The following is a 12,117-nucleotide window of genomic DNA, read 5'->3' on the forward strand; positions in this document are numbered from 1 at the left end:
AAGAAGGAGATAGAGAGAGAGAGGGAGGGAGGGAGAGGGGAAGGGAGGGGGAGGGCTAGAGGAGAGCCAGGGAGTACAAGTAACACAGCATGCCTTACAACAAATGCATCATGATAGATTATTATGGAAGGCTGCAGAAGGAAGAAGCTGAACATTTGGGTGCTGTGCAGCACTGTAGAACTGGTCAGTAACTAAAGCATCCAAACTGATATTGAAAAGATCACCAACATTTAATACATATTCAGAAACCTTGAGTCATGAGAATACAACTTACAGAAGTTTAAGAGATGTAATGTTGCCTATCTCCCTTGGAATACTTCCACTTATGTTGTTCCACATAAAGCCTCTTCAACAGGAGAAAAAAAGAAGATTTAACCAGAATCTTAGGTCCCTTTCTTTTTTCAAAAGAAAGGGGGTAAAACAAGGATCACCAATGCAGAAAAATTTAGGGAAGATACTTACAACAAAACATAGAAATAACAGTTCTGACAAAGTATTAATAACTGTACAACATCAGAGGAATTAACTAGATTGGCTGATAAATCCAAAATATGCAATGACTTACAATATTCTCAGATGAGCTAGGAGACCAAGTTCGGGTGCTAAAGTTCCCGAGAGATTCAACTTTAGAAGCTGTCTACATTTTCAGAGAAATTCGATATCAGTATAAACTATAAAAGCCAACATCAATAAGATGGCAGCTTGTTATATTTTACATAAAATAATAGTAATTACAGTAGCTTACATGACACTGCATCAATATTAAAATACTGCATAGGTTTTAGAGCATTAGTGTTTAATTAGCTTAGAAGTCATTAAAGCAAACCAAAAGATTTGAGAACAGGAAAAAGCACATGTTGATGGATAATAGAACATAACTTGTGATTTGAGAATATGGTGAAACTATGTGATCTTAGTCTTGTGTATCTAGTATCTACAATATGCCACAAGCACTTTTAAGTAACATGATATGCAATTTAGAAATGAATCAATTGATTCATGCATTTTTTAAATCCGTAAAAGAAAAGAAAAGAGGTGGGGGTGGGGGCCTAAGCTCATATGTCTGAAGAACAAGAACGACAACAAGAAGATAAAACATTGGAAAGCACTAATAAAGTTACAAAATATGATCGATAGCTTGTTTTCTGGTTCCTTGTTACAGGAATGATTCACAATATTTCAACAGTGCATTATGACCTCTTACGTCAAACGTTGTATTACCATCCAGATTAGTTAAACATGCTATGAAATGTTTTGGAGTGGGAAAGTAGCTTTCGTTATTAGAGACCTCTAGAGGTCTAAAAAAAATCCTTACAGGTAATGATTATGTTTCTTACCAGTGAATAACACATCATATATCATTTTAACCTTATTGGCAACGAAATAACACAAATATTGGACCAGATTATGCAAAACATGCCCTAGATGTACCAGTGAAGTACAATGATGTATCACAGTACATACAGTGAGACACAACAGCATTTCAAGATGGCAAAATAATAGTTTATTGTTATGTCAAAATTCAAGCACCCAAACCAGAGATAGCAGCTGGTAGCTAAATATATAAATGCTGACAGAACATAAGTTGACCAAATCATGTCAACAAGCAATCTGACAAACTAATATGTTTTCCACCCCATCTTACATCTTCTATGAAGTACAATATATGTAATGGGATTTTGACATAAATATAGAGCATGATGAACCTAAAAATTGTTTCAGCCAATTCAGGTTTAAAAGTAAAAGAACCACAAGGCTTCTATAAAGTACTTGAGAATTGTTTAATAAATCCAGAATGATTAAAAATTCTTTAAGAAATACAAAGTCGAGACTCAAAACTGTGTTGATCATTTATACCACAATTTTGAGCTATAAATACATGAAACACCCTATTACTCTTCTATCCTATTGAAGAGTTATCATTTTCTACTGAGAGTGACATCAACTAAGCATTGTCATAGAAGCAAGCACATTAATAGGGGCACTAATGGATCATAAGACAGTAAACTTTACAAAACTGTTAGTCCCCTTTTGCATTGCAAGGTTATTTCTTTCATTCACTTAATGGAATGGGTTGTATTCTCGCTCCCATTTCTCAAAAAAGAGTTTTGCCCTGCAAGATAGTACTTAGATCTGTTTATGTTTAACTGAGAGACATCAGGCTAAAACAGCCGATTAACAAGAAAGTTACACATGTACAGCCAATTGCATTGAGTAGCATGAGGGGAGGGGAATTTCAAAGCCTTCAAGATAATAGAAACAAATAATATATCCTAAGCAGTAACCAGCAATAAATTTTCTAAGTATCTCCAGAAAACACAGAATGAATATTTTAAAGAGTCAAGCATTCATACAATTCTTCTATATGCAGGTACCCATCATTTGGCATGGACGCACAAACAACCCCTGTCCAATTTGATGTACATGGATCTCCACTGTTCCAATTAGCAAGATTTTTCAAGGGGTCAATCAGACTGCTCCTAATAGCCTTTAATGCATGAACTGCATATTAAGATAAAATGATTATTACCATTTCATAAGCACACTTATTTGAGAAAATGTATCTTAAGAAACTTCACAACAATAAATGGTGAGAAATGAAAAAATTTCTTTTTTTATGGTATGTAATTTTTTTGTTAAATTTTTACCTCTAGAATTCATCAAATGTAACCAAATGAACATATCAAGATAAAATGATTATAGCCATTTCATAAGCATCTTTCTTTTGAGAAAACATATCTTAAGAGATTTCATATTAATAAATGGTGAGAATGAGAAAAAATCTTTTTCAATGATAGGCGATTTTTGTTGAATGTAAGTGGAAGCATGAAGAAATATATTTCCATGGTCCTTGTTCTAAATCTTTGCTTAAACATCCAACTTCATTTTGGGAAGACTTCTAAGTTACTTTCATGACCAACACACATATCATGCCAAAGTTCGTCATATACAAGATTGAGCTTCTTAGCCTGCATTTATTATTTGATTTTGCTTTTCTCATATATAAAAATTGAAGAATCAAAAAAATAATAATCTACAATACGCAACATAGTATAGCATCATCATTTTTTGAAATATAGAACTATTATATAGAAAGGTAAATATAGAGCAGTTATATAGAATGGCTGAGGCAGCAATACCGCAACTGTTGCAAAATAAAAGCCTTTAAAATAATTAGCTGAGCAGGTGGAACAGAAAGTTCTAGCAAATATGGCATTACATATACTATCAAGCAAAAAATGCGGAACCATCCCGAACCGCCCGGTTCGGAACGTACCGAGCCATGTCGGTGGTGAACTGGGATGGTTCCGACATTCAAAATGAGAAACCGGCGAAAGGGGGACAAGAAGAAGGAAAGAGAGAAAAAGAGAGAGAGGGGGGGGGAGGAAGGGAGAGGGAGAGGGAGAGAGGGCCGCCAGAGGCCCAAATTGCCGACTTCATTTAAAATTTACAAAATAAAAAAAGGGCCCCAACGGACATCTATTTCATTCGAAATAGGGGTCCAGAGGGCAGAGCCCCTCCTCCAGCCCTCTGCGGCCCTCCGGTGCCCTTCGGTGCCCTCCGACGACCTCTAAAGCCTCTCTTCCCTCTCCCTTCCCCCTTCCTCTCTCTATTTTTCTCGCTCCTGTTCTCCCTTTATGCTATGTCGGCACGGGCCCGACACGAGGGTCGGTATAGGCTCCAGTACCGGCACGGCGAATTTTGATGTCAAGTACTGCAATGGCTTACAATAGGAAAAGGATGTTCCGAAAGTGAGAACCTAAAAGGTATCTTGCTCCATAGGTAGCCCTAAATGGGAATGCTTGCTAAATGATAACCTATAAAGCTGATGCCAAATAGTAGGGACAAGGCTTGATGGTTATGGTTGTGCCTTTAAGTCTATCAATTTCTTCCAAGTCCACTCTTAATTTTTCTAAGTTTTATAAATGATCTATTATAATGGTAGATTTTAGTAAATTGCTAGGAATAACTTGCCCTTTTATCCCAAATGAATCTCCAGAAATATCCTTTCTATGTCTCTCTTCTTGAAAATCCCACAAGAAAGATCTCTAGCACCCCCTTCTCTATCTCAGATATCTGCAGAAGAATAGATCTTACATATTAGGCCTCACCATCACTAGAAATTTGAGCATTCAATAATTGAGAGTCCAAACATCGAAAAGGACCCAGAGAGAGAGAGAGAGAGATGGAACCCCCCCTAATTCTAGCTTCACACATATCCAAATTAATAATGAGGTTTTATTAGATCGACGGTCTCAAATCCTGGTGAGACGTCCCGCAGAACACTGGGATGGGGTTCCAGTGCTGAGGATCGAGACAGAACCATCCCACCATTATCCCATTGTCCCAATCGGCACATCTTGGGGCATCCCCTATTACAAGTGTCGGTCTCGTTCCATCGGCAAACTAGGATAGTTACATCCCATAGGATTTAAAACCTTGATTAGATCCTCATCCACTTCTTTCTCTCTCATTATATATGAGTCTCTCAGACACATGTTAATGCTACTCTCAGTGGCACCTACCTCTCTCTCAACCTCTCCTGTCATATTTTTTTCCTTGTTAGCCCCAGCTCTACTAAATGCTTATCTCACTTGCATTCTCATAATAAATCTGATTAAACTCATACCATTAACACATAATATTTTTACAAGTAAAGATTTTTTTAAATAAAAAATTTCATTATCTATGAATAATTTTTATAAATTTAAAAAAATGAGTATTTTGTCTTCTTTTATATACTTATGACTGTTTAATTCCGTCAGATTTTTTTAAATGGATAATCCTAAAACATGATTTTATGTGAAAAAGGTTTTAAAACAGAGGGAGAAACCTGTTTTTTTCAAACTCGTTTTTCTAGTTTTATGACCTGGTTTCTACAAAACAGGTTCTATGAAAGCAATGAACCAAGTATTCTAATTAAAACCACTTAGTTTAGGTTTTGTATAAATCTGTTTCACTAAAAACTCATAACCAAACAGCCCCTTAGTGTGCATGCATAATATACGTGTGCGTCCATGCACGCCACTTGTCTCCAGCAAATCATGTTTGGGATAACAAAAGTAACTTCAACAACCTTTAAAATGTGTAATTAGAGTTCCAAGGACCAATAATCTCCCAAACAAGACAAAGGAAAAAATAAACTGAGAGAAGGAATTATACATTTGCATTTGGTTGAGGAAAAGAAGGAAAAAACAAAACAAAAACTTGCAACCCAAACAAACAGAACCAGATTCCTCTTAGAATGTTTCATGAATATGTTGAAATATGAAATTAATGAAACAACAAATTCTGAGCATAAATAAAATACCCATTTCAAGTAACAATATCAATGCTGTTAGGGCATGTGGAAAAAAAGCTACTCTCTCCATCTAAATATACACCAAAAGTACATCAAATGAAATTTTAATCCGTAAACAAACAAATGCATCTTCATCAGCAAGAGTAAAATGGCATGAGTGATTTAATATTAAATTACAAGCACTCAGTAGCACAGCATAATGGATTACGTAAGGTTTAAGTTATGGGCAGTCTACCACACCTTCTGATGGATCGGTACTCTTGGCCACAGCAACATACAAAAAGTAAGGAAACAGTATGCCCAGAATGGCCCCATGTAATCTAAATTGAACTCCAGACATCCTGATAGGCATATCAGCAACTCTCCAAACCTGAAGCAGCAAGCCGTTTTAGATGAGAAACCATCTCCCTCCAGAAAAAATATTGTGGCTCATGAAATCAAGATTAAACTGCTGTAAATTATAAATATTAACTATTAAAAAAAGTTGGATATAAAAGATTCCTTTACATTTAAAAAAGTTCAAGTTGTTGAAGGAAATGATTTTTGCCAAATTTATATAACTGATAAGCTGTAATACACTATGTAGTTTGAAAGATGACATGTACCAAAATTTAGGAATACGTCATCAATAACAATGATCCAAACTCAGGCCGACTGGGGTTAGCTTGATTAGGTTGCTGAGCCCATAAACAACCAATTTTAAGCTAGTTAAACAGGACATAGTGCAAAAGATGACCCCTGAAATCTATCTAGTTGGTTGTTGGCATGAAGGACCCAAATGCCACCTATTACAGACCATGTCTGGATAGGTTCATGTCCATAAGATCAGGTCACATTCAACAACTGAATCAAAACAGGAGTCTTCAAAGATCATATATGATGATCACCGATACAACGAGTAGGAACCAATTCTCTACTCTCATACTGTGCTACTTTGAGAATCTTAGTAAAGCAAGCATGAAGCATTCCATAACTGCAACATCCAAAATATATATAAGAGCATTATATGCATCATAGAGTTAAACATAATGCAATACAGATAATAGAGGAAATATAAAATGTAGATGCTACTTATATACAGTCTAAGAGCTTTGCCATGATTTAGACAATTTGAAAAAAAAACTATAGATACACAACACAGTCCATAAAATGAACCATCACAGTTAAAAGTAAAAAGCAGGTTATGCATGGATCAAATTAAATTACTAGCCATTATAATCATAACCAAATTTGCTGAGTTGGTTTGTGAAGTTTGTAAGATATTGTTAGAGGCAGAGGGATGAGCAGCTTGTTTGGGATGTTGATTTCTCAGATGAGCTGCTCATCTGCTTGACTTATAATATATCAAGTCTGACAGCATTGCTCATCAAACAAACAAGCAAGCACAACAAACTTTTAGGACATCCATAGTGTGATAAAGTTTTTGCATGGAAACATGCTGTTTATTAGTTTAGCATTGTGATTTACATTAGTTGAACTCATATCATTCACCTGACTTAAGTTGCCATACTTGCCAAATCCTAATTGGGGCTGTTGAGCAGATGCTTCTTCACTAAAGCAATGAAATAGACACATGGAAATGGATAACAAGTAACATGCATTGGTAATTATATTAGCTATGGGAAAGAAGCAGTGGATGAACTGGAAAACAAATATTTGCACCACTACATTATCCTTCTAGAAACTTCAGAAAAAAGTGACACTCATGAATACAGTAAACCTTTGTCAAAGATTCCAATTTTTACAGTAGAGAAACTACACATACTTTACAAAATGAAAACAATCAAAACATGAATAGAGGAAAATAATCTTAACACTCTTGTGATCCTAAAAATACGAGTCCTCAGAAATCAATAAATTCATAGTCATGGTATGCTGAACCGGCCCGTACCGACCGGTTCAGCCCGTGCCGAACCGGTCCAGTCCTTCAAGCATGGAAAACGGCTCCAGCCCCTTTGGAGCTGAAACCGAGCAGTACAAGCCCGGTACCGGTGCAAACCGGACCGGTTCGCACCAATACAAGCCCAGTACCGGTGCAAACTGGACCGGTTCGCACCGATACCCACCCTCGAGGCAGTGCATCTGCGCACGGGGAAGAGCGCCCACGTGAGGAGAAGAGCGCCCGCGCACAGGGCAGCGCGCCCGCACGGGCACGAGCTGGGAACCGCGCCCACACGCGATTCCCCGCACTAGGAACCGCACTCACGCACGGTTTCGAGCGCGATTCCCAGGGGCAGCGCACCCGTGCGGGGGCGTTTAATGCTCCAAAGTGGCATTTAACGCATCCGCGCCTGTTTTTTCGCGTGCGCCCGGGTTTGTGTCCACACGTGCAGCGCGTTGGCCGATTCGATACCGGTTCAAACCAAAACCATATCGGTCCGATAGGCAACCAGTATGCCTACTTAGTATAGTATATGGAGACTCAATTTGGATGAAACCATCCAAACTGCCACTAAACCGCCCAAAATGAGGGCAGAACAAGCAGTTTGAGGGAAGATCAAGGTCGCTTCGCCTTGAACTAACCCCAAACCACTCCCAAACCGAGCGGTATGCCTGCGTACCACTCGTCGTTAAGTTACTAACTGAAGATAAATCGATGCACCAAAAGAAATAAGGTGAATGCTTTAAGGAAGTGTACGTAATAACTTTTACTTCATGCCATGCTATAATAATTTTGAAGATCAAGAATTGATAAGAAAAATTAATAAGCTAGTGCCTGGTACATGGTCGTTGATGATAGTATAGTTAAATAATATAATAAATATATTTTCCTTTTATTTACTTTAACACATCTTTCTAATGTATCTTATGTTGCAAGTTATGAGATGCTATGAAATATTTATGCATATTAATGACTTCAGGATATAGAGAAAACCTTGATTAGAACCCTTAACTCGATATTCCCACCTTATTTCTTACAAAAACATAAATTTAGACAAGACAAGATAGAAAGCCCAAAATCAAAGTTAAGAGGCTAAAAAAGGCCATACTTAGGGTGTTTGAGGCATATCTATGGGTATGCATGGATACCTTCTGTCAGCATGATCCTTGATATGGCATGTATCATACATACCCTTCATCGAGACTAATACGGTTTTGGTATTTCGGACCTTGGTCCAGATACTAAGATTTCTTGCTTGAACCAGCCCTCAGAAATCAAGAAACTCTTAACAATGTCCCAATACTAGGATTTCTTGCTCTCGCAAGCAACCAGAAATTAATATATATATATATATATATACATACACACACACAGATCAAGACTGTCTTCGTTCCAAAAATTTCTTGCTCCAGCCAGCCCCCAGAATCAACAAAATAGCATCTCGATTGCTCGAACGAGCTCTCAGGGATCAAGAACATTCCAATCGGGATGCTAGGATTTCTTGCAACGGCTAATACCGACTGATAGAAAATCTTAATACCGACTAATCCCAAAGATTTCTCGCTCCAACGAGCTCACAGGAATCATGAAAACCAAGAAACTGTTTATAAAAATAGAAAATAACAGAAATCAAATGATACAATACTCCAACCCACCTCAAAGAGTCTGCGTCCCTGATTCACACGACGTCAGGAAACTCCACAAACCAAATTCTTGAAAACCTGCAACACGTTCAAGCACAATCACGATAAAAAAACTCAGGACGTTTCGATTTCTTGATCCATGCAACGACAGAAGTCGAACCAGCCCCCAAAAATCGAATCCTTGAAACCGGTTGCTGTTCGCAAGAACCGAGAATACTGCCCGTAATCCCCGGGAAAAAGACAAAAGTACCTCGAAAGAAAACAAACAACGGGTGAGGAAGCCACCTCCACGGCGAAAGAAGGCGCTCTCCGACCGAATCAAAGAGAAGGGGAGGGAGGAGGCGGTGGAGGAGGAGGAGGAGTTCGGAAAGGGACATCGCTCTTCAACTTGTAGGGAGTTCGACGTGAACTGCGGCGCTATTATAATTAATTAATTGAGAGAAGGATGGAGATAGAAAAAACGAGACAACGGGGACGGCAAAGCGGAAAACGACGGGGGTGAAAAAGGGCGTCGCTGACGGTGGTGCTTCAGAGGCAACGTCGATGCCTTTCCTAAAAGCCCAACCTCCGATTAACTTTGAATTATATCCGCCGTAAATACTTAGCCCTCTGATAACTATACCTAGCTTTTGTAAAAAAAAAATTAAAATATCATATAATACTGTATCAAATAATAACAAATGTATTTTGTCTGGACATAGCCATATCAATTCGATACGGATACCAATAAAAATAGCATTTCGACAAAATTTCATACTGTAACATACTGACATTATGCTAGTGTGGCATCGATATAAATTCTATACAGTAAACTTTGACCAAAAAATTAATTATCAAACTTGTTACATAATTATAGAACAAAATAGTGGGGTAAAAAATATCTTTCTAAATATTCTTATAGGTTAACAAGACATCATTTTTTTTTTCTTGGAACTAAGATTGTAAAGTATCTGTTGCTCTTACTGTTGCCTGTTTAGGAAACCCAATTTAGTGAACCCAAATATGTAATGGTTGATATGGCATAGCCTCTTTCATTATCCTGGCATTGTCAAGATAATTAGGAAAAAAAAAATTGAAGGACTAGAAGGAATTACAATTAAGTGGGTACTCATAATTATAGACTCCTAACGCAAGTGATGACGTGCGGTTCCACTTAATTTGGTTTACCTTATACCAACTTGGTCATCTCAACAACTCTTCCTCTAGATGATTTTTTTTTCTCTCTCTCTTCTATCATCTTTTAATAAATTTAGGTGGCTATGCCTCCCTTACATTAAAAAAAATATGTATATATGACACGCTGCTTCGCTCTCAACTGAAGACTTGAGATGTTATTAACAATTTTTGATTGAATAACCAGCAAATAGGATGCATTCCCAAACTTAAAATAGGATCTACGTAAATGTCCGTACAAAGTAGAAATGACTCGTGCGATTTCTCTGATTAATTTTTTTCCTTGATGTAATCATCGAGTTAGACCGAGTTTTTGGCTTCCGGTTCGAAACGATGGCCAACAATTTTACTCCACCAACGTGGATACTTGAGCGCCAGAAGGGTGGAGTTTTCTCAACTTCCCAGTAGGTACGAAATCGTGCAGTCGCGGTCGTCCCATCTCGTGGTTTGACTCCTGGATAATTTAGTCCACCAAACAAACCTAGCGGGCTATTGACCTCTTCTCTTCAATGATTGGCTCATTATTTTAGTTTCCAAGGTTTTGCCGGTAGTAATAGAAAGACTTATCATCCCAAAATATATGGTTTAAATCATGTGCAGTCAGGAGGTGTTCGATTTCTGATCAGAGACCATCGCAGCGGTTTGGTTGCAGCAGATGATCATTGCACTCCAGGTCTTACCGTCGTCAGGGCAGAGCTTCGAGCAGCTTGGAAGGGTATATCATATGTGAGGCAGGTGCTCGGTGCCGAATGGGTGTACATTGAGGAAGACTCATCGATGGTGATTGAGTGGATACGGGGCGTGGATAGGTTCGAAGATTGTCACCAAGCAGACTGGTGGCGAAGCTGAGCGAGTTTCAGGTTGTACATGCTTTTCAAGAGGCGAACAGGGCTACAGACTGGATCGCCTCCTATGTTGCGAGACATTTTGGAGAGTTCTTGTGGATGCCTACAGTAGAGCTTCCGCCTTCTTTGTACTCTTTATTGTCTTCTGATTTGGCAGGATGTACTCACATTAGAGGTATATGAATTGCCGTTTTAAACAAAAAAAAAAAAAAAAGCTGGTACAGTCAAAATATAGACATAAGATGACGACATAATGGTAACCAATGAGCACCCGCCATTCATTGAAGTTTAAAATGGATCATTGATATCACAATAAAATGATTTTTTTTTTTTTGAAAAAATGGTACTCTTTTTTTTCCCTACAAGACTTTGTTTTTAAGGGATTTCGATCAAGATAAGTTTCAAGGCTTGCTTGTGTGCAAGCAAGGAGATGATCCATATAGAACTCGGGTCAGCTGTGATGAGATCTGTTTGGTGGGTCCAGCTTAAAAGGCCACATCAGGAAGATTGCTCCTTGTTGGGAATCTTAGACTTTATGAGCACAGGTGTTGGAATTTGCTCTTTATTAGGCTAAAACATCCTCAATCACCATCTAATATTCTAGCCAATTCCATCCTTCCATGGAAGATCGATTCAAATAGGGGGGAAAAAAGGTGTCGCCCTGTCATTTAGCTCTCTATTAAAAATGCCTTGAAGCACAGCAAGATAAGTAATGGGAACAGGTATAAACACGTTTCTTCTAAAGTCAGTGGCTGCGGCTGGCCGAGGAGGATCGATTGTGTCGCAATCCATGCAATAAAGTCGGCATTCTGATGTCAACTACGATGGGATGAGATATCTCACTCGAATAAATGGTACAAACCATAAAGGCTCGTAGGGCATGTTTGGTTGAACTTTGGATGGGAAAGGGAATAAATTACTCTATTTCAGCCGTGTTTGATTGGGAAGAGTCCATCCTGTTCCAATTTTAGAGGAATATAGGAATACTTTTGTGAGGATCTGTGCGAAAGTGTGTTTAGTCCCACATCGATTATTCGCTAGGTAGATCTTGGATACTTATACAGGATCAAGAAACCCAAATAATACCTTCCGGCTAGTCATTTTGGGTGAGGTCCTGGGTTATTACAAATGGTATCAGAGCGGATTCGGCCCATAACTTATGTGGACTATGGGACACTGCAGCATGGATCCATTGGGGTTGACCACAGACCGATCGTGATGTTTGTGATTAGATTTGAATGGATTTGAACCCTTAGCCTGACGAGGACGTCA

The 12,117-nt window shown here is 38.3% G+C and overlaps 1 protein-coding gene across 5 annotated transcripts in view; it reads right to left on the reverse strand.

Annotated features, from left to right (window-relative positions):
- Positions 1–9,381, reverse strand: part of LOC103716688 (putative LRR receptor-like serine/threonine-protein kinase At1g06840) — a 59,478-nt gene extending 50,097 nt beyond the window's left edge. The window contains exons 1-6 of one of the 5 annotated variants that reach the window (XM_008804790.6): positions 9,078–9,381; positions 8,840–8,905; positions 5,543–5,672; positions 2,355–2,502; positions 566–637; positions 275–346 (exon numbers count right to left, since the gene is read on the reverse strand). In XM_008804790.6, the coding sequence (XP_008803012.2) occupies positions 275–346; positions 566–637; positions 2,355–2,502; positions 5,543–5,654 (404 nt within the window). In that variant the 5' untranslated portion in view covers positions 5,655–5,672; positions 8,840–8,905; positions 9,078–9,381. Of the gene's footprint in view, positions 1–274; positions 347–565; positions 638–2,354; positions 2,503–5,542; positions 5,754–8,839; positions 8,906–8,987 lie in introns of those variants that run through there. The other 4 variants (XM_088703375.2, XM_026808300.4, XM_088703376.2 and 1 more) reach the window with 4 other exon arrangements.
- Between the last annotated feature and the right edge of the window lie 2,736 nt (positions 9,382–12,117).

The sequence above is a fragment of the Phoenix dactylifera genome, chromosome 8 (assembly GCF_051530095.1).
Source record: "Phoenix dactylifera cultivar Ajwa chromosome 8, Ajwa_hap1_PhDact_Kaust_v1.1, whole genome shotgun sequence".
In the NCBI taxonomy this organism is placed as follows: domain Eukaryota; kingdom Viridiplantae; phylum Streptophyta; class Magnoliopsida; order Arecales; family Arecaceae; genus Phoenix; species Phoenix dactylifera.